General features: G+C 54.6%; 1 protein-coding gene across 5 annotated transcripts; it reads right to left on the reverse strand.

Moving 5' to 3' along the window:
* Nucleotides 1-275: 275 nt before the first annotated feature.
* SREBF1 (sterol regulatory element binding transcription factor 1) lies at nt 276-20768 on the reverse strand. 5 transcript variants are annotated; one of them, XM_016145231.2, is made up of 20 exons: nt 20486-20768; nt 10104-10180; nt 8132-8575; nt 7561-7733; nt 7342-7479; nt 7041-7262; nt 6253-6367; nt 5808-6028; nt 5386-5587; nt 5074-5252; nt 4508-4769; nt 4258-4424; nt 3880-4048; nt 3311-3413; nt 2899-3008; nt 2634-2766; nt 2302-2467; nt 1699-1899; nt 1477-1588; nt 276-1079 (listed from the first exon to the last, which is right to left on the reverse strand). In XM_016145231.2, the coding sequence occupies exons 1-20, from the start codon at nt 20587-20589 to the stop codon at nt 844-846; spliced, it is 3534 nt and encodes a 1177-aa protein (XP_016000717.1). In that variant the 5' UTR covers nt 20590-20768; the 3' UTR covers nt 276-843. The 5 variants fall into 5 exon arrangements, with proteins under 5 accessions (XP_016000717.1, XP_036079330.1, XP_016000714.1 ...); XM_036223437.1 differs by lacking the exon at nt 10104-10180 and having other exon boundaries at nt 5074-5153; nt 20499-20767; XM_016145228.2 differs by lacking the exon at nt 10104-10180 and having other exon boundaries at nt 20499-20767.
* Nucleotides 20769-22483: the final 1715 nt, after the last annotated feature.

Here is a 22483-nt window from a genome sequence, read left to right on the forward strand (position 1 = left end):
GAGCTGGGAGCTGGGAGGGGATAGCTGAGACTTTAATGGATTTAAGGATTAAGGGCCCAAACTTGTGGCCCAGAGTGGGATCCAGGTCAGCTGGAGGTTAAAACCCACAGGCCTCCCATGACATCAGAAGAGAGAAATCTAGTCCCTTATGGAGGATGGCTGTGGGAAGACTTTGCCTAAGTGCTGCCGGGAAAGGCCCAAAGGACCCCCTGTGGTTGGCAAGGACATTAGCTGAAGCATACACCCTCCTCCTCCTCAAAGAAACAAAATGCAGATTATAAATAATTCCATTTTTTATTCTTTGTACAAAACTTCTCAGCCTATGAAAATAGTTTGCAAAAGACAAAGGAACACTTGAGCTCCAGAGGCCAGAAGTCTGGAGCACCCTAATCTACACTATGTACAGACCTCCCCAGAAGGGAAGGAGGCACCTTGGAGCTACACACCCTTGCTAGCCAGGAAAACCAAGTCTATCCCCTTCAGCTGAGTAACATGTACCCCTCTCTCCCTTTAGCCAGGAGAGGGAAAAGCCACTGGTTGCAGAGCAGAGGTGACACCGATGGGACCGGCCCCTGCAATCCTCCCACCGGCCACCAGAGGTCAGCACCCACCTGGCCACTGCTACTCCGGTTGGGGAGCCAGCAAGGGTGGCTGGGTCGCACCCCATCTGGCCTCCTAGGTCCAGAGACAAAAGCCCCCGAGGGTCTCCCATTCCCCCTGCGCCCGCCAAGGCAATGCAGTCCATGGGTAAGCCGTGGACATTGGGATCTCTTGTGCTGCCTTTGGCCATTGAGGCTCCCACCAGGGACATAGCCAAAGGGCGTAGAGGCTGCCAGTGGGGGTCTAGCTGGAAGTGACCGTAGTCCCACCGCCCAGGCGCAGGAGCATCTGCTGGCAGTCGTGCAACAGCCTGCGATCGCCAAGCTTCTCGAGCATACGCTCCGCCTCAGTCAGCATTCCCATGCGCTGCCCAGGAGCCGACAGGAAGCAGGGCGGCAGGTAGCAGGAGGCTAGCAGCAGGGCCTCGGCATGCTCCCGCCCTGTGGGCCTCGGCTCCAGCTCCACCCCGGCGCAGGTGCCTGTGCATAAGGGCCAGGTCAGAGGGCTGGGCCACACTAGATGAAACGAAGCTCAGGACCCAGCCAGCAGGCCGCAGGGTCCCCCAGTGGCTCCACCTCTACCATCCCCACCCCAGTCTTAGGCACAAACGTGGCACCTGAGGCCCCTCCCAGGGCCAGGCACAGACACGTGTACAGTTGGGAATCCCACAAATGACAACTAGGTATCCCACAAATGACAGTCGCCTCATTGGATATCTCAAGTAGATTATCACCAAGAGTTCTCCCATCTGTCTGTTATACAGTGGCCCTCAGCATCCATCACACCTGTCTGAGAAGTTCTTGCCTGGGTAGAGGAAGATGAAGCTAGACCAAGGAGCACCCCTACACACCCCTACAAATGCCGCTGCCCCCTCACCTCCTTTAGTGCAGGGACCTGCCCTCCTCCTCAGATTGCGGTCCAGGAGTTGGTGTGTCCGCGTGGGACTGGCCCCTGCCATCAGCCGGGCTGTGGCCTCATGTAGGAACACCTGGGCAGGAGGGGGCCGGGAAAGCAGAGGCTCAGACCAGGGCCCCACTCTCTCCCCGCACCAGCTGCCTCATGTCCCCACTGTGAGGTGAGGAGTCCATGGGCACTCACCCTCCGCATGGCAGGCCGGAAGCTCTGCGCCAGACGCCTCAGGCCACTCAGGTCTCGCTGAAAGCCACGTAGCTCAAGGGCAGAGGCCTGGGCTCCATTGCATGGGCCCTGTGAGGCCTGGGCTGGTGCAGGTGGCTGCTGTCGCCGCCACAGGCTGGTACGCACCACAAGAAGCAGATCGCACAGGAGCAGCTGCATAGCCTGGAGGTAGTGGGCAGGGGTCATGGGGGGGGCTCCAGTTCTAGGAAGGGAAGGGTGGAGGCCCACGGTGCCAGGGGCCGGCTCCGGGCTGCACTGCCGAGGCACTGCACCCGCCTCACACACATGCAATGCAACAGCAATGCACCGCGGGGCCGCCCGCCTCTCCAGGCCCCCATGCCCACCATCTGCCACGGAAGCAGCCTCCAAGAAGACACCTGAGGCCATATCGGGCAACCACTCTCCCATGGACCTATACCTTAGCCAGAAGGCAAGGCTGGCTGAACCCTCAGTCTTGTGCTGTTGGGTTAACCCCAGTCTTCTGCAGCTCAAGGGGGGGACCAACATGGGAGTGGAAAGGCCATGACCGTGTGAACCTGCCAGGCCCCTGGCCCCAACCCTCACCTTGTCAATGGAGCTGCCAGCTGGTGTGGTGGCCAGACTGTCCTGCAGGTACCCACTGGCCTTCTCGCAGATGGCCAGGCTGGCCGGGTCAGACTCTGCCTTCCCACGGCCAAGCAGGGCCCTGGCAGCCTTGAAGGAGTGCAGAGCTGCCCTGGGCAGGGGTCTCCTGTTGGGACCAGGGCAAAAGAGTGATGGTCAGACCAAGCCACAGGTCCTCACTGAACCCTGGTTCCAGCTTCATGGGGAAGAAAGAATGGTGATCTCAACTGCACAGAACAAAGGTGGGAGTGCAGAGTGCTGCTGGAGGCCGGGAGCATCTGGCCTGCACTCACTCAGACTCCTGCAGGGTGACAGGCAGGTGCTCCACCAGTGGGTACAGTCGCTCAGCTGCTTCCTCATCCTGCCGCAGCCAATGGATCACCACAGCTGTCAGCGAAGCCCACCACTTGGCCACTGGGTCTGTGCCTACAGCGGGGGGGGGGGGGGGGGTACAGAGGGAGGTGCTCCCTGAAACTCAACCACACTACACCTGAGGCTGAGCTGCTATGGAGGTGGGGCTAAGTGGGGAGTCACAGGGCAGGGCGACTGGGAGCTCACTGGTAGTGGTGGCCATGCTGGAGTGGATGGAGAAGCTGCAGGCTGGAGCCCCAGCAATATCGGAACAGCTGTTCAGCAGCTGCAGGTATCCGAGGGCATCTGAGAATTCCCTGTGGCAAGAGAAACTGGCTGTTAGGACAGGTAGCAGGGTTCCTATGAGTCCAGGGAGGGCACTGGCCCTCCTCACCTCCCCACCAGAGCATGGCCTGACTTCTGGGCTCTATAAAATGCTACTGTCTCATCCTGCCAGGCTGGTAGGTAAACTAAGACCCAGAGAAGAGCTGAGATCTATCTGGGGCCACACAGCAAGTAGACAGTTGCCTGGCTCTGGGTACCTACACAAGTCCCTGAACACAGCCATTCCTAGACCCACAGTGGAGGGCTCTTGCCGTAGAGGCATGAGGACACTCACCTGTCCCCATCAGCTGATGCAGGGCTGGGCTGGGCCACACAATTCAGTGCTCGTTCTAAGAGATGTTCACGGAATAGCTGAGTCACCTGGGCCAAAGGGTCCACTGTAGGGGGAAGTGAGTGAGTAGGGTGGCAGGAAAGGGCCCCCACTCTCCATATTCCCCTCTCCACACCAAGAGTTCTTTCCTGGGTACACAGATAGGCTTGGCTCTGGGACAGATAAAGTTGGTGGATAAATACCCCTGCCACTGCCTTTGGATAGGATAACCTATCTCAGACAATGTAATCTTATCAGCTCTGTCCCTTCCCTGTCTATCTTCCTCACTACACAGTAGTGTTGCCTGGGATGACCTCCCAAATCAACCACCTGCCCCCATATCCTATTTGCTTCAGAAGAGCCCCAATTAAGAGACCCAGATCCCAAAGCAACAGATAGCCAGGCAACAGACAGGGGTGGGCAGGGACATCTAAAGATGTAGGGACAAGGGACAGGGCAGGGATGAGGAATGGGGGACAGAGGATGAGGACAGGGACTGGGGAAAGGGCATGGGCACAGGGGTGAAAGAGCACCTGGGTTCCTGGCTGAGCTGTACAGGCTCTCCCTCGGGGGACTGCACACGGCCCAGTCCTCATCCACGAAGAAACGGTGGCCCACAGGGTGACAGAGCCACTGCATAGCAAGTGGCACTGAGCCATTCTGTGCCAGGCAGGTCTGGCGGGCACTACTCAGGAAGAAGCGCTGTGGGGGTGGGGAGCTATGCTGTCACAAAGGATCCAGACAGGGGCTCAAACCCAGACCCTGGGCTGAGACCCCCGCTAGGCCTGGAGCCCACCCTACGATCAAATGCCTCATCCTGTGCAGCCCCTTCCCCAGGGAGCCATGGTGAGAGCTGTAAAGACTAAAGACAAGCCCCTAGCCCTGTCCCTGACAACCGACCAACCACTCACTGTCAGAAAATGCAAGGCCCGCGGGAGACTGGTCTTGACCCTCAGTGCGGCAGCCACGTAGATCTCAGCCAATGTGGCCACAGACATGGTGTCCCCTGCGCATTCTGCCAGGTTCAGTGCACTCAGGGCCAAATTAGCAGCAGTGAGATGCCCCCCTGTGTACTTTCCTGAAAAATGAACAGGACATGAGGCCAGGGGGTGGTGCAGAGGTGGCAGGAGCCCCTTAGGCCCAGCTCTTTGCCCATCGTACCCATGGTGTGAAGCTGATGCAGCTTGTGGTAGACAAGGGCCGCATCTCGGGCACTGGTGCGGGCATCTGCCTGCAGAGTACAGTCCCTTTGCAGGCCTCCTGCCTGGCCTGCCAGCCAACGGCCTACCCAGAGACGTTGCAGCAGGTGGCGGATGAGGTTCCAGAGCAGACTACAGGTCAGGTCCAGGTGGGAGGTGGGCAAGGGCCGGCCCAGTGCTCGCAGGGCCAGCCACAGCTGCTGGGTGGCCTGGGCAAAGTCCCCCTGAAGATGAGGGTTTTCAGGGTGAAGTGGGGTCAGAGCACCCTAAGCGCATGATATCCCTCTAGTTCTGAAGATCCCTCCACCTTGAGCTCTCTGCCATAACTCCAATGTCCCCAGTAGTGCTAGGCTGGGCCCCCAACAGTCAATGTGGGTCTGAAGGGTAGACAAGAGTGGGGAGGGCAGGATATATTCATGGTGTACCCAGAGGGTAGGGAGAGCAGATGACACCCGGCACCTTCCCAAGTGCTACCCAGGAACCTCCCTGCCCCACCCTTCACCTGACCCTCAGGGTCCAGCCCCTTACCCGGGCCAAGTCCAAGTCAGCCTGCTTGCAATGCCTCCAGAAGTGTACGGCAGGGCCTGAGTGGGGCCGAGTGACTGGCTCTCCATAGACAAAGAGAAGCACCAAGGAGATCAGTACGAGCAGCCCATTAGTCAGCCAGACCAGTGGGAACAGCAGCCATGGGGCCCAACCAGGGCCATCTGGGGGCAGACAGGAGAGCTGAGGACACAGCTCCCACGAAATGCAGAATCTGAGCCCATAGGCCTAGAGCCTACACTCCCAAGAGTCCCCCTTCCCACCTCTCCCATAGATTTCCATGCTGGCCTGTCCTACCTCTGTCCTCAGTGCTCAGCATGTTGCGCCCAGAACCCTGGTGGATGCTGGTGGTATCTGAGGGGCTGGGGAGACCCCAGCTGCCCAGCAGGGATGCCAAAGGATTGCAGGAGAGACAGAAGAAGATGAGTGTACACAGGGCCAGGCGGGAGCGGTCCAGCATGCCCCGGCCGTGGGAGGATGGCAGCTGCTCTGGCTTTACCTGGTGGGGGCAGCAGGGCAGTAAGGACAGAGCAGGAGTGGCCCTGAGAGCATGGCTCTGGAAAGGAGGGATCAGCCTGTGGGACCCCACACGGCTCTAGGCCTTAGATTTTGCCAATAAAATTAGAGGTGGGATATGTTAGGGGCTTCTTCCTGACCCAATCCTGGGGCTCAGAGGGTATAACTGGGAGACAAAAAGGGACCACATTGCAGGGCCCAACCTGGCTATCCTTGAAGACTGGGCTGTCAGGCTCTGAATCACTGCCACTGCCACCACTGCCACTACTCCTGCTGCCAAGGGACAAGGGGCTGCTCTGGGAGGGCGAGCCTGCGTCCGAGGGTGGCGGGCTCAGCGTATCCACCACCTCAGGATTTGTGCCCTCCATGGGCACACCCGAATTTCCTCCACTGCCACAAGCTGACACCAGGTCCTTCAGAGATTCTGTAAGCGGGAAAGGAGCAGGGCTGGGGGTGAAGGCTAGAGACTCCACCCTACCAAAATCAACTTAGGGCCCTGGGAAGAAGAGGAGACTGAGAGTTGGCCTAGCTTCTGAGGGCCAGTTTAGGGCCAAAGGAGAGGCTAAAGACTCCTGTCGAGTCCAAACAGGGGGAGACCAGAGCTAGAGGCAGGGCCAGCACCAGGGATGATGGAAGGCCAGGACTCACTGTTTTTGTGGGCAGCAGTTCGCAGACTCAAGTTCTCCTGCTTGAGTTTCTGGTTGCTCTGTTGTAGAAAGTGAATATAGTCGATGGCCTTGCGCAAGACGGCAGATTTATTCAGCTGCAGCGGGTAGGAGGGAGACAGTACAGGTGGCCAGTCAGGCCTGGTAAGTGGGCACCTCAGCAAGGCAGGGTGGGGCTACTTTGCAACACAGTTGCCTCAGGACTTGTGCCCTTGCTGTTCCTTCTACATGGAATGTTTCTCCCTTAGTACAACCTTCCTCCCAGTATGGGCGTAAGGATTAATATGTAAAATACATACAACAGTATCTGGCTAACTGCTATAATTACTATTTCCATCTTTATGCCTCATTTACTTACCTCCTTTAGGTCTTTGCTTTATATCATATCACTTTCATGAGGGCCCCCCTGACCACCTGATTCAGATTTGCAACTCTCTTCCTGCTTTATTTTCCTCCAGAGGACTTATCATCACTTGGTATACTCTAACCCTTACTTATCTTGTTTATTGTCAACCCAGCTAGAACATCATTTCCTTAACAGCAGCATTTTTGTCTGTCTGCTCACTGCTATATCCCCAGTGCCTAGAATGGCCCCTGGTGCAAAGGGGGTCCTTCACAAAGTTTAGCTAAATAAATGGAGCGGCCAGGCCTGAGTAGGCTGAAGTCCAAGGTACTGTCTGTCCAGGCCCAGTCCCAATCCTTCTCTTCCTTCCAGTTGCCTCCTTCTCCGGGGTCATCCCAATCTGTGCCTATACAGGTCTTTATCCACACCTTTGCCTCAGTGCCCACCACCAGGTCCTTGAGCTCGACAATCTTGTCATTGATGGAGGATCGGTAGCGCTTCTCAATGGCGTTGTGGGCTGTACGCTTCTCACCACGCGTCTGGGCAGAGCCCAGGGCCTTGCCACTGGCCACCAGCCGGTTGATGGGCAGCTTGTCAGTGTCCACTACCAGCGGCACTGTAGCCAGGATGGTTCCACCACTCACCAGAGTCTGCAGAGCCAGGCACGGGTTACCAGTTGGGCATGTATATGTATAGATTCCATACTTCCCCCCTGCCCATGCCACCCACCTGCAAGGGCCCTGTCTGCACAGCCGTGCCAGGGGCCAGGGAGCTGACACCTGCTGCCTTCACAGGGGCTCCCAAGTCTGTTTTCATGGTTGTCAGGAGCAGTGAGTCAGCCTTGATGAAGTGGGGCTGCAGCAGAACCTGGGAGTAGGGGAGGCCTTAGCTATAAATTGTGTGGTCCAGTGGCTGTCACCTCACCAATACCTGGCCAAACCCCCTTACCGGGACCTGCTGAATCTGTGAGGTCACGGTGGTTGTTCCAGGGCCCACTGTGGGCGTGGCTGTGGCTGTCAACGGCTGCTGGGGGGCGGTACTCTGGACCTGGGTTTGCAAGGAGACAGGCGGAACCCCAGGCAGGCCAGGCAGTGGTTGTGGGGTACTTCCTGGAGGGGTCCCTGCAGAGATAAAGGCTGAGGCTTCAGGTACAAGATTCTCTAACCCACTTTCAACCTGCCCCTTAGGTCCCCATCACTGTGACCTTGGATAAGTCATTACCTCTTATGGCCTCGGTTTCCTATCTGGACAGCCCCTGCCTGGGGTTCTGATGCAAAAGTGCTAGCTTTCTAGCCAGGCATGTATCTTTGGAAGGGGAGCATTGATATGGATACTCCCAAAGAGTGAGAGGCAATGCTTAACCCAACAAAGAGAATACAAGTGCTGCTAGTAATGGAGGTGTCTCAAGCAGCAGAGCGAAGACCTAATTCCTAAAGCCTGCAAATTCCTCTACTGAGACCACAGCAGAGCCATCTTCCTGTGCTCCTGCTGTGCCCCCTCCCTCCACACATCCCCTTACCTGTGGAAAAGCCTCCAGGTGGGCTGGGATAGCCCAACACAGGGGTAGAGCGGAACTGTGGTGGAGTTGGGGCCGAAAAGTTCTGGGGCAGGAGGGCCCCCAGCAGTGGCTGCGGGGTAGAGGTCTGTAGGATGGTCAGTGGCACTGGCTCTTCCTTGATACCAGGCCCGGGGGAGAAGGCAGGCACAGAAGGGTACATCTTCAGTGTAGGTGTAGGCTGTTGAGGGGACAAGGGTGGAGGTGTTGCTTTGGGCGCCCCCAGGAAGCCTTCAAGTGGGGAGCTCATCATGACATGAGGTGGGGACAAGCTGCCTGGGGAGCTGGCATCGGTGCTGGAGCCGCCGCCGGCGGTAGAGTCTGTGCTCCCTGCTACGCTCCCAGCATAGGGTGGGTCAAACAGGCCCGGGAAGTCGCTGTCTTGGTTGTTGATGAGCTGAAGCATATCTAGAGAAAGAAGAGGCTGTGTGAGTGACAGTGGGGCAAGGGTTGACCCTGTATAGGGCATCACACAGTTGCACACCCCTTGTCCACACTGCTGTACACATGCAAGCAATACCACATGAGCCCATGCTCCTGGATACACAGCCATTCCTTGGATACCTGTGACATCTGAAGCAATATTTAGTGCTTCATATGTTATCAGATAGCCCTTGCGACAATTAGACAAGGTCAGTGACATGTAGGGCCAAGACCCCATGAGGCCCATTAACTTGCCCCACACCTAAGCTGAAGCAGAACTGGGGCTTAGGCCCAAGACTGCTGACTTCAGAGCTGCCATCACCAACCCATTCCTCTGTGGAACAGACCAAGGCTTGGGCAGAGCCAGCTGCTGGCCACATGTGTGCCAACTACTGTATCTCTGCACGTTTGGGGCACAAGCCCAGACTCTGCAGCCACGCAGCCACGGGACCCAGCCATTCAGGGCTTTGGTTTCCCCTCTATAAAAGTAAATATTGTCTGTCCTGATTCCTTCCTCCTCATATAGACTGGGACATATTCCCTGTCACAGTCAAGGCTTGGCCATAGGTCCTCTCCCCCAGCTGGCAACTAGTAGCTGGCTGGGTCAGACTGGGGCCCTCTAACCCACTGAGGGCAGCTATCCACTGGGTCAAAGTGCTCTGCAGGATCCATGAGCTCCAAGTGCCCCTAAATTCCCCAGCCTCAGCTTCCCGTCCTGTCCACACTGACTTGAGGTGGGTCCTGAGCCAAGAGTCCCCTCTCACTGGGTCTCGATTTCCCCACGTTTTTAACCAAAAAGATTAAACCTAAACACTTTTGTGGGGCTGCAGCAAGGCTTTGCCCGGCAGGCAACTAGCACAGAATGCCAGCTCCTTCCTACTGATAGGTGCACAAGCAGGAAAGTTACTGCAGACCTCCGTATGGCCTCCAACCAGCAAGATGGGATTCCAGGCTCAGCCTTCTGGATCCTCAAATAGAAACACTTTGTGGGCCTCCCAGGTTTATGCAGGTCATAAAGCACTTTCGCTGGCATGATCTCTCATCCCTCACTCCAGTCCTCATTAAGCCTTTTTGATAAATGGGGAAACTGAGGCCTCAAAAAAAAAAAAAAAACTGATTGACTCCAAGGCTGGGATCCGAAATTCGGACAATCCAGAGTTCCCACTGTCTGCCTGGAGAGCCCAAAAATGCCCCTCAAAAGGGGAGCCACCCGGGACAACTGGTCTTCCTCTCTGCTTTTTTTCCCCTTCTGCCCCAGATGGGGAGCAGGGGGTGTGGGAAAGCCATCACTTCACTCCAAACGTTGGGGTGGGGGTAACTAACGAGGTTGGGGGGGTGGTTCACCACCCGTCCTGAAAGCTAGAAACTGTTACACCTGCCCCTCAGGAAATGGCTTCTTCCCATTCTGAGATCCATCGCCACTACTCACACACATGCGCCGCCCTACGGAACCGGCAAAAGTGACCCCGCAGCGGAGATGTAAAGAAGGGGTAAGAGGTCCTCCACAAAATACCTTCGAACGTGCAATCCATGGCTCCGCAGCCCGCGCCGTCCACCCCTTCGGGGCGTCCCGGCGCCTGGCCTGCGGGTCTAGGGGCCGGCCTCACCTGTCAGGGCTCCGCGGCACTTTAAAGCCTGCGGAGCGCACCACCCGGCCCCGCCCTCCGGTCCGCCCCGCCTTCCCAGGGGCCGCGGGCCGGGCATGGGGTGAGCGCGCGCAGCCAATCAGCGGCCGCCCCACCGCCTCGCTAGGGCCCCGCCTCGGCCCCCGCCCCACCCCCGACGGCGGCTCAGGCTCAAGTTTCACCCCGCGGCGCTGATGGGACTGGGGTTACCCGCGGGCGCCGGCCTTTAACCCACTAGGCGCCGGCATTGGACGGGGTTACTGGCGGTCACAGTCCCCCAAACCACCTCCGTTACCACTTCTGAGAAGTGCCACGGAATGGGAACAATGATGGAAGAACCCGGGCTGAGATACCCCAACTCCCAGGAACTCTGTTGGAAATCACTGGCTCACTGACACCCTGAGCCGGCCTCCACCGCTCTAAGCCTCAGTTCAATCCTCTAGAAAATGGAACAATTACATCTCTCTGGCATAGAATGAGAGAAGTAAAGAAGATATGGGTTACAGGCTTAGTACCAAGAAACGCTTAATTAAGGGTAAGGGCTGCCTGGTGGTGGGTGCAGGGACCTTCCTTTCCTGGAGCAGTTTAGCATGGGGCCACCTACCCTGTGAACCCGTGATAACAGTTCACTGCTAAGGAACAGGCCCAGAGTGAGAAAGGGAAACCCCTACCCAAATACATATTCAGGTACTACTTGAGTCTCCTGACTCCCAGCACAGAGGTCCCTCTGGGTCTGGGATGGGGGATAAGGGGTGAGATCAGTTAAGTCTTCCCTGCCCCCTCCCCAAACCTCACAAATCCCCCAGCAGTCACCAGGTAAAGGTGACTGTAGCGTCCTGGGAGGCCAAGAGGTGACCCAACCCCTAGGACAGAAGGTAAAGAAGGCAGGTGTCAGCCCTAGGGTGAGAGGCTCTGGGGGTCTTTTGAGGTGGTACCTAGACATATCTCCCCTTCTGTGTGAGGTCTGAGTTCGGCAAACATGCAGAAAAACAGCCTGGCCAGCAGGCGAAGTTTGCCAGCTGGGGTTTTTGTGACCAAGCAGACTACCACCAAGGCCTGACCAGGCCTCTAACCACAGCACCTGCTCATCCCTCTTCCTGCTCCCAGGCTACTGCCCCCTTAGAGAGGGACCAAATCCTGGTCAGGCAGGCATGGTGATTGAGCAGGTGGTGCTGGGGGGCTGGAGCCCTCCTACCCCTGGTTGCTGTACCTCTCCAGGAGCCTAAATGAAGAAACTTGGTCTCATCTTCCACCCACACACCCAGTTCCCCCTCTTTCCAAGTCCTTCCATGGCCTTGCCGGGAGTGCTAAGGACAACAGAATTTTCCTCTAACACTTCTACCTCCACCTCCACCTCCTTCTCTCTTCGACCTGTGGGTGCTCACACTCTTCCTCACCCCCGAAACACAACCAGACATTGCTGTTGTAAAGGCCCTGAGCTCACCGAGTGACTGAAGATGGGGAAGACACAGGCCTGAGTCCAGACTTGAGTTTCAAAAGCAGACCTCATGGCTCTGTTCTTTCCTTACTGTGTTCCCCAGTTTTTGAGCCCCATCCCCTTCCTGCCCCATCTTTCTCTTCCCTTCACTTTTTTTTTCTTTTCTTTTTTTTTTCCTTTTCTTTTCTTTTCTTTTTTTTTTTTTTTTTTTTTTTTTTTTTTTTTTTTTTTTGCCTCTCTGTTTTCCGTTTCTCAAATCTTTGTATTTTGCCCTCAGACTGTCATCCAGACCGAGGAGGTAGGAAGAAGAGGTCAGTCACTCACTGACCCTCCGATGGTAGCAGGAGTCAGGCTCCAAGAGGAGGCCTGGCCTTGGGACAAAGGACACAGTCTAAGCTAGGACACAGCAAGTAAGAGGGCCTGGGTGCCACAAGGTACCTGGTGGCATATGGAGGGGCCAGCCATCCCCTGAACTCTTGGCCTGACCAGCCCCTATCTTACTCTCTCCTAGAGCCAGATCTGCCTGCCAATCTCTGTAGAAGCTCTGGGCCAGACCTAAATCTGGGAGATGAAAATTCAAGAGCCAGTCCCACAGTCCCCTCCTACTCCAGAACAGCCAAGGGCGCACAGACCACCTCTATCTCTTACTTTCTGCATAACCATGGGCAAGTCACCCCCAGTCTTTGAGCCTCTACCCTTGGCCTCCAGAGCAAAGATTCTAGGAAAGCAAGTGTGTGAAGCACCCTCCACTCAGCAAAATCTTAACAAAGTTTAGTCCCTCTGCAGCACCTGAAATGGTCTAGAACTGGGAAGTCAGGAGATGAGCTGCCTGATACTTGGAACGTTCAAGTCAGAGCTCCATATCCATTTAATGGAGACTGTTTCATGGAGAGTTAACAGGGCTGGGACTAGGGTGGGGCAGGAGAGGCACCAAGTGGGCACAGTTTAAGGAAGCTCCTCTCCTGACTCACCTTGTCCTGGCCCTGAGAGGACAGCAGTTCCAAAAGGCTGGGCATGGCTCCCAAACTGGACCATCCTCAAACTAGCTGAGCACTGGGCCTGCCACATGAAGGTGGACTCAAAATGCAGACTTGACTCCTATGAACACTCTCTGAACCTTGGGAAGAGGAGGAGGCACAAACTCTGGGTCTCAGTAGGCCCATGTCCTACTCCCCCACACCTACACCCGTTTTTCACTCTCTCCACCCCCTCCCTCAGCTTGGAGTACTCCTTTTTCCTCTCCTTCCTCCTCTCCTACTATGATTCTATCAGGACCCAACAGGAAATCTGAAACCCCCTGCCTCCTTCCCTCCCTCCCTTCAAACCTCCGTCTGAAGGCAGATGTAGGGCAGTCTTTTATTCTCTGGCCTGTTTATTCTGTGAGGCCATGGTGGACATTCTGGGAGGGCCTTACACCATGAACTTGGAGGGGCCCAGTTCTGACCACCACGGGAGCCTGCAGCCCATCCAACTTGGCCTTGGGCCCAAAACAAACGCTGTTTGCATACCTCCCCAGCACAGAGAGCTCCCAACATGGCCTGGTCCATTTAGCCCAGATCTATTTCTCTGATATCTACTGCCCTTTCCTAAGCATCTACTGTGTGTCAGGCCTGTGCCAGGCACTGGGGATACAAGAACACAGCACAAAGACCTTCCCTTGTAGAGCTTATGTTCCAGTGAAGGAGACCAGCAATTTGCAAATACATGAAGGAATGTGGGTACAGGTGGTGATGAGCACCATGAAGAAACTAAGGCAGGGTAGAGAGTGTGAGGGATCATTACAGATTAAGTAGTCAGAGCAGGCCTCTTTGAGAAGGTAACATCTGAGTAAAGACATGATGAAACGAGAAAGTGGATTAGGAGGGAAGAAAAATGTCCTGGGCAGAAGGAATAGCAAGTGCAAAGGCCCTGAGGTAGGTGCAAGCTTAGTGTGATGTCAAAACAGCGAGGCTAGTATGATTGTACCAGGGCAGGGCCAAGGGCAGAGAGAAGGAGGTCAGAAAGGCAGCCAGGATCTGGGAATCTAATTCAGGTTTGTCTGTCACCTGAGCGAAGGATACCAGTTCTCCAGTGAATGGGCAGGAAAAGGATTTGCAAATTGTCCCGTGCAGTGCAGATCACAAAGGCTGCATGACTGTGAAGAATGGAAAACAGTATAAAGCAGCACCACCACACAGGAGACATGAGACATAGCTTGTGGGACCCCTAGGATGTTCCACCTCTGTCTGCTTGATGGAGGGTACAGGGCAGGAATGGGGTGCTTACCCAACATTCCAGGGAGCTGGGACTGTACTGTGCCTGCCATCCATCCCTGCTGCTCCCACCAATGCCTCCTTGTTCATCCTGAGGACTCAGGTCAGCAGGTTTGCATGTCCTCAGAGGATTATGTATGCAACAGGGGCACAGGCTGCCCTTTGTGCACTCAGGGCTGCCCTAGGGGTATAATTGTGTGCCGGCTCTTCTTGGAATGGGATGGGACCTCTAGATGGACAAGGAAACTAAGACTCAGAGGGCAGGCATGTACCCAAGGTCCCACAGCTGCCAACTGGAGAATCTGGGACTCAGATACAGGCCCACCAACCTCAGAGGATTGCCAGGGACAGGAGCCCCAACTCCAGCTACATTCTGTCTGACTTGCTGTCACCACTTGTCTCAGGTCAGGTAGTGTGTACAGAAGAGGCAACACAAAGCTCTTTAAGGCTCAGCTCTGGCACTGCTCTTAGAAAGCCTTCCTAACTACCATTAGAGCTCAGGTTTCAGCTGGGTGCCCCTCAAAGCAGAGCCAAGGCCTGAACCAACCCTGTAACCCCAGTAGCACTCAGTACAGGGCTGAACACAGAGGGGATTAGAGTTAAGGGTGGTATGGACTGCCAGCCACCACCTCATTGCTCTGCTGGTCTCTGGCCATCTGAGTCCTACTGCTTCAGCTCTCACTATGCCTCACTTTTCTTGTCTGCTTTCTGAACATATCATTCTATTTAACACTACCATACATTTGCTCAGGCTATATCCTCTGCCAAGAGTACCCTTCCCACTACCTTCTGTCCACCTGACAACCTCCTATTTCTCCTCTAAAACTTTCTTTGATGTCATCTTCTCAGATCCTTCCCTTATCTGTGCCACTCCATATACCAGCTCCCAATCAGATCAAGGGACCCTGAACATGGCTGGTTATACAAGATGCCAGTCAGCATCAAATCAGATATCTTGTCCTAGGTATGGGCTTGAGGCACTTATTATTCTGGCAGCTGAAAGACAACCCATGGGCCTGATACAGTAGCAATTTTGGGAGTGGATAGTCCTCTCCTGCTGAGCAATTGTTCTAGTGTAAGTAGTACTGCTGTGCATTTTTTAAAATATAAATTATATAATTTATATATTTCTCCCTTTTGGATTGTTTCCCTGCATCATGTTTTAAACCTGAGTAGATATGTGAGTCAAAGGCAGCATGCTCATTTAGAGCCACCAGGCTACTCTAGAAAAGAAAAACCCCTTTACAATCACCCATGCAATGTGTCCCATTTCCTCATAGCATCACTAGCACTGGGTTTTATTGTTTTTATTTACTTTTGGTTGCTTCTTTCAGTCCCAAGAGTAGTGTGACTGGAACCTCCAAGGTGCTTTAATTTGCATTTCCAAGGCTGCCTTGAGGTGTTTTGTATAGAGAACCATTAACTGTGGCCACTCAGCAATACTGTGCTTCTTAGCAGCTTCTTTGTCTGAGAAGCAATCCCTGCAGGGCCTAGCTTCCCTGCAGCTTCTCATAGGTCTCCAGCTCCTTTACCCCTTCAGCTGCCCCTGTGGTGAGTCAGGTGTCTTAAGGCCTCTTTTCCTCATCTGTACTCTGGGCAAGGAGATGCCAAAGGCATTTATAAGGTTCCTTCCAGCTCTAGTCTCTTTATCTTTAAAGACAGTAGGCCTGTTCCTCAGGGGTGAAGTGGGTGGAGGGACCAGGAGCTTCCCACTGGCCTTTCCCAGCCCCACCTTGTCTCCCAAGCAGACCCAGAATCACCAAATGGTGGATGCTCAGAACTTGGAACCACAGCCTAGAACATCCCAGAAACTTCCAACACAGACTCCTTGGATAACCACTGCTAATATTTGTTTAGGAGGTCCTAGTTAAGTGCTCTAAATGATAATATCTACTGGCATCGGTTGAGGGCCTACTATGCGCCGTGCATTGCTTGATCTCTTGACCTAAATGAGCTCATCTGATGGCCACAATTCTAAGAAGCTGGTTCTATTATTATTCCCAGTACACTGATGAGAATCCGAAGGTTAGAGAGGTTAAGCCACTTGTCTATGGCCACACAGCAGGGGCTGAATTTGAAGACCTCTGGACCACCAGCCTTCCAGTTGCAGAGAGAATGGGGACCCTGAAACCCTGGGAGGGGCAGGCCTTAAGTGTGACTGGGATGGACAGGCTGGCTAATAGCTAGGATATCAGTTGGGAGATGGGAGGCTTGAGCAGGGTTCCAGGTCAGAGTGGGTCTCTCCAAGCCACAGACTCTCCCGGGTGGAATGGAACCCCACATTACCCTACCTCCCACCAAACCGCAAACCCAGCATGGGAATCACACACTTGAAACCAGCCTCCAAGACTCCCTTTCCCAGGAGCCCCTATGCCCGTTTCTAGGGCTCTCTCCTCCCCTGACATAAGCCACTCGGTGGGGCTGCGTGGGACATGGGTCTCACATGTATGCGGTCTCAGTCGGTTCCTAGGCTCAAAGGGGGCACATCCACAGGGCCTACTGCTGACAGTAGACAAAGCCAGAGACACTTCCTCAGGCCAGCACAGCCATTACCACCTAGGCTGCACCTGCTGGTGGGGGAAAGTCCAGATCCCAGGCCTCTGCCTGGCAGTGACCCCTGCCTAGGGCTGACCAGGTCACTTAGGATGTTTGTGTACAGCGAGGTGAACATCGGGCAAGAGGTAATGCTCAACCACATGACTGCCTGCTTTTTTGGACCCACTCTCATCATGCTTCTCTCTGTTCCCCAACCCTGTCTGCTTAGAGGCATCAGGGGGCTCAAAGGCAGCAAATCTTACAGCCTTCACCTCCTGCTTTCCAGGGGAGGCCCCTGAAGTTCAGAGAGGGCAGGGTACTTTCCCTAGGAAAAACAGCAATGTATAGTCACCATGAGAGGGTTTTCTGCTTTCTGCTGCCCTAGGTTGGGCACACCAGACATCAAGAGGCAGAAAAAAATGTATGGGAAGGGGAACAGGTCTGATAGGAGAGGTCTCTCTTAGGCTGTACCCCTGAGGTGCTGTGGACACGGGAGCATGGGAGGAAGGGCACCATACTGGAGCAGAGTGTGTCTGGGGCATGAGGAGTGCTTGAGGGGTAGGCTCTGGATGGAGAAGAAATGTCACAGGAGGGGCAGGTCTGGCAAGCCTTGCAGGTCTTGAATGCCATGTTGAGACAGGTAATCTTATCTTGGGGACACTGAGGGGCCATGGGTGGTCTGGGAACTGAGGAGTTATATGCCTGGATCAGGGAGCTGGGCAGTAGGCAGTCTCCAGCTGTTTTCTAAAGAGGCTCCATGCTTGCTGGGACCAGGGAGGGAACTGGGCACGAGATACTGTGGGAAGAGGCATGGAATGGCAGTGTGGCCTCCAATGTGTCCCTACCACCAGGACTGGCATGGACCCAGAAAACAGCCAGACACACATGGGCTGGAACCTTGGAAGCAAATCTCTCCCATAGTTGATTTAGATACCTTGGGAGGGACCCCAGGGCCAAGAAAGCTGGAGAAAGCACTATCAAGAGGAGGTGGTGGAGGTGAGATCCAGGAAGGCGCTGCCTGAGTTTGGCAGAACCCTGGGGTATGACAGACAAAGAGTAAACATGGAAGTATCCAGGCAGAGGAGAGAATGCGCTGTGCCAGCAAAGGCTTTGAGCAAACCAGAGCCTTCAGGTGACCCCTCAACCAGACCCACCCCCATGGTAGATGAGGAGGCCCTGATCAGAACTCCATCTCCATTTGCCTCTTCTGTACTTAGAAGCATGTACAAGATCTGATAAATTAATCGGTGGGGAGGAGAAGCAGACCACGGGTTTAACAATAATTCCAAACATGTGCAACAAGATTGCTATCAATTTCTCTCTGCCCATGGCCTCTGGATACCCCAAAGCACAGAGCAAGAAAGGAGGTTCAGGGAGAAGACAGAGCTCATCGGAGGCCATTGTACATTGCAGCCAGGGCAGTGCCTTCACCCACAGAATCCAGGACTCTGTGCTGGCAGTTCCACCCCAAGAATGTTCACATGACAGAGGGCTTGGCCAGGAGGGTAGGATTGAGGGCCTGTGGCTGACTCCCTGGTGCCAGTCCTCAGTCTCATGACTCCAAAGCTGCTCTGGGCTGGGAGGGATAGGTGGCCTCTTGGCCTCTGACTCTTCTGTGACCTACTCCCAGGCCCCGGCATAGCCCCAAGTGGAGCGGCCTCCTGGATTCCCTGCTCTATTCCCCTAACCCCACTCTTAGGATCTCAGGGGTTAAGAGCTAAGAGTGTAGGTTTTGGAGCCCGCAGTCTGGGTCTAAATACTGGCTCTGTCATGTTCTGGCTGTGTGAACTTAGGCAAGTCACTTAACCTCTCTATGCCTCATCTGGAGATAAAGATCTTAAGTCTATGCATTTGGGGTTTTGGGGAGGACTCAATGGTCAGCACAGTGCCTGGGATACAGTAAGTGTTCAATTAGTTCCCCATTCCTGATGTGATCCTCCACCCCAGCTGCCAGGGGAAACTTCTGACATATAACCCAAGCATAGTGATGCCCTGATCCAACCCCTCCCCAAGACTCCCCACAGACACCCAGATTTGGTCCAGCACTACCTCCTGACACCTGAGGCCCGCATCCTGGCATTGCCTGGCCCATCTCTCAGCTGTTGTTCCTCTCAGGGAACTTGGACACCCCCCAAGTCACCTCTCTCTAGACATTAGTGAACCTGCATAGCTCCCCAGCTCTGAGGGCAGAGTAAAGCCTCAGAAGTACTGGCCTTAGACTAGCAATTCCTCTCCCAGAGCCTCAGCCTATTTATGGAACTAAACAAGGATATGAGAACAAAATAAGCTAGATATCCATCAACAAGGACCAGAATTGGGTGGATAAGCCAGAAAATCTGATTGTTGTCTGGCCGTTGACATGGAACAAAGCAGGTTACAATGGGCCCTATTCTAATTTATAAAAGTATAGATTAGTGGTTGCCTGGGGCTGGGATGAACTGGGGAGCACTTATAAATAGGCATGAGGGATATTTTAAAGTAATGAAAATGGTCTACAACTGGTGATGCTCACTCGGTAAATTTACAAAATTCATTGAATTATATACTTACAATGGGTATATCTCATGGTAGGTAAATTATACCTCAACAAAGTTGCTTTTAAAAAGATCAACAAGAGTGTACAGCCATTCCAAAAAAATATGTACATACACATGGGAAATAATCCCCCACATAATTAACAGAGATTATCTGTGGGTGGTGGGTTTAAGGAAGATTTTATTCATTTTGCTCACCTGCATTTTCAAGTTTTTCTACAATGCAAAGAGATTGTGTAATTGGGGGAAAGAACAGAAAGTCTAAATAAAAAGCAAGAAATCCTCTGCTGCAGTGGGCAAACTTCATGTCCATTCTAGCAAGAGGCCCCATTGGTTCCCTTTTTCTCACAGATGAGAGGTGGGGCCTAGTCAATAGCTGTCCATTGGTGGTGGGGGGGGTATGTTTCTATAAATGAGTTAACAAGAAAGGTAGGTGCCAGACCTATATCCAGATACACCTATTTTGATTTGATTGTCCCAACTACCCTGGGAAGGTGAAAGGGTTTGCACAGGATGGCCAAGTAAGTCAGTAGTGTGCAGATTCAAGTCCTGACCCCCAAAGCCCAGGTCTTGTTCATGGTGCCTACCAGGCTCTACCTATTCTGAGCTCTTGGCCTGAGTTTCCACATCAACCAAGTGCAACTTTGCCAGTGTTGCCGAATCGGCAACCATAGAGGGCAATTTGCTAGAGCATTGGTTTGCACAGTCTACAAAGTAAAAAAAAAAAAAAAGTCTCATAAGGGTACCGGCTGCACTGTGGTCCCCAAACCCCTTCTCCGTATAACAACCAGCGTGTGTTGCTTTAAAAGATGTAAATAAACTGGCGTCATGCCGCTTGTCCTTCCCTGGACGACAAGGCCAGGTGATCTTTTGGCCCACCTTCCTAAATTCACCTCCAGTCCGCCGGGGAAACATCTTTCCCAGCCGGTCCCAAGGCTGACTCTTAGGTCTCAACTGCCAGATTTAATACTTGCCCCACCACTGTACCCAAAGTAGCCCCACCTCTACTCTACCGAAGATGTAACTAAGTATCCGTCTGCGGGTTTCCTTGGAGATTTTGATGCTCTCAAGAAGGGGAGAAGCCCAGGTCTGTCTGTAAACTCCCGGACAGAGCCTGGTATTCAGAAGATGCTGAGGCGACGCGGGCCTTGGACCTGGACAGCCAGACCCTAGGGGGAGGGGAGGAAGGACGCGCCGCGCCTCCTACACGGAAATGAACTTTCAGGCCTGAGGGAATGACCGTGAGTAACCCCGCGCTAACGTCATCGCTTGGGCAGGGGCGGGGCTTCAGCAACGCCCGTGTCCCAGGCTCGCGCTGCAGCATCTACGCGGCTGAGGACTCACCCGCCGCGCAGCGCGGGGCCTGGACCCGAACCTCCGAGGGTCCCCGCACGGCGCAGCCGGAGACGCCAGGGCGGGCACAGGGAGGCTCCGCGCGGACTGGATACCGAGGCTCGCACTGCCCAGTCCAGAGACCAGGGGAAGCCCCGCGCGCGCAGCACAGAGCCTGCGCCCCTGACGCACCTTCTATGTCAGTCAGCAGCGCCGCGTCCAGGTCGCAGGGCTCAGCCAGCGCCTGCCCCAAGGCTGCCTCGGTGAAGGGCGTCTCGTCCATGGCGTAGTAGCCTCCTCGCGGCCCTCCGACGCGCACGGACTTTCGCAGAGAGCGCTGCGTCCGCCGGCCCGCGCCTGCAGTTGCCGCCACTCAGCGCGTTCGCGTCCCGCGTCCCGCCCTGGCCTCGGTGGCGGCCTGGCGCCCGCAAAAAGTTCCTCAGAAACTGGGTTCCCCAGCCGCGGCTCAGCCTGGCGCGCAGAGTGGGGGCAGGGCCCTGCACGGAAGGCCCCGCCCTTTGGTAGACGGCCCCACCCCATCCTTGAGAGCGTTGACCCAGCTCCCGGATCGCTCTGCAAACCTACTCCTCCACTGGAGTCCCCTCCAATCATTCATTTCATCCAGCTTCATGCACAGCTGCCTCTGGTCTATTGCTAAGGGGAACTCGGGCAGACTATAGCTCCTCTCTGGGCCTCAGTTTCTCCAGCACCAAGCAAAGCGGCTGAGTAAAAGCTCCAGGACTGGGCCCGTCCAGAGGTCTCTGGACTTGGAGGGCTGCCCTGACGAACGTCATATATAGATCTGGCTTTTAGAACAAGACAGACCCATCTCAGTTATAACTCCAATACCTACTGTGTGGCCTCAGGTCAAATTATATCACCATTCTTTCTTAGTTTCCTCAGCTATAAGAAGCCTGCCGATGCCGCTCCATAGGTAGGCTGGGATGTTAGTGATGATATATGGAGGAGGGCTGGGACTGTGAGATCAGCCTGCCCCAACTCAGTTTCAGATCAGATTATCCCAAGGGGAACCTGAAAGAAGCTGGAATTTCTCATCCTGATTTAATCTGCTTCCAGATCCAGCTGTGGGGACGGCGGATGGGTTTGGGGACCAGTAGGCCCAGTCTAGGCCCATTCCAGCCTCTGAAGGTGGGCTGACATCAGTACCCAGAAGGACAGGAAGACCCAGAGAGTTATATGGAGCCAACCTGCCCATGGTCACACAGCTAGCTACTTAGTGATAACAACAGGTTGGGCTCCAGGGCTATCTGACTCCAAACTTGGTCCTTGTACCTGAGAGCAGCCAGGATGGGGCAGGGGGTGGGTAGGGAGGGCAGGGGGAGGGTATCAGGAAGAGGTGGATTGTGCTTTAGATCTGAGCTGAGCTGGGGTGCCCTGGATCATGACAGGCTGGGGCCGGGTCAAAGAAGGCAGCTTGGCTGGGGAAAGGGGTGGAGACTGAACCCTGGGCCCTGTGGATTGGGGACAGAGCTAGGTGGCAGAGGAGGGGTCCCAATGAGGTGAATTTAAATGAATCGGAACATTCAGGTATCTGAAAATGGGACAACAGTGAGCTTTCTGTCCCTGGAGGTGTGCAGGCAGAGAAAGTACTCTTGGAAGGCAGCCAAGGAGAGACTTATCAGAGGTCTGAACCCCTAGTCTCTCCTAGCCACTGGCCTCAGTGAGTCATGTCATCTGGAATACTGCCTTGCTCAGATTCCAGATTTAGCATGTCTGGCCACACTGTCTGAGGGAGTAATTGGTGGTGTACTTTAGAAGGGGGCTGCCCAGTCCAAGAGAAGCCTTGAAGGCCTGAATCCCAGGGGCTCATCTTGGACATGCAGCTCTCTTTGTTCCCCTCCCAGTAGTGGCTACTGTGGAAAATTACTCAGAACAGAAGGGCCAGGAGCCGTGGGGGTCTCCAAACCACACTTCCCTCCCCCATCCCCCAAGTGCCCCTGCTCAGGGATCCACCCAGGGCCTGGCCCCCCAGGAGGCCTTGGGAAGCTGGTGACTTCTCTGAAAATTCTAACAGCCTTTCCTAGGAAGAGAAGTGGAAAGAGAAGGGGTTGCTGAGTGAACTTAAAGACTGCTTTCTTCAGATTCAGGAAGCCGATCTGGTTTTTCACTTGCTTGCTTGCGTGACCTTGAACTACTTTACCTTTCTGAGTCTCAGC

Source organism: Rousettus aegyptiacus, unplaced genomic scaffold, assembly GCF_014176215.1.
Source record: "Rousettus aegyptiacus isolate mRouAeg1 unplaced genomic scaffold, mRouAeg1.p scaffold_m13_p_6, whole genome shotgun sequence".
NCBI lineage: Eukaryota > Metazoa > Chordata > Mammalia > Chiroptera > Pteropodidae > Rousettus > Rousettus aegyptiacus.

Excerpts from the sequence above, each read along its gene's own strand:
- SREBF1 (XM_016145231.2), bottom strand. The coding sequence starts at position 20,589 with ATGGACGAGACGCCCTTCACCGAGGCAGCCTTGGGGCAGGCGCTGGCT. Across the intron at positions 7,263-7,341 it reads TGCAGACAGGGCCCTTGCAG|ACTCTGGTGAGTGGTGGAAC; the intron begins GTGGGTGGCATG and ends CTGGCTCTGCAG. Across the intron at positions 3,009-3,310 it reads GCATCAGCTGATGGGGACAG|GGAATTCTCAGATGCCCTCG; the intron begins GTGAGTGTCCTC and ends CTCTTGCCACAG.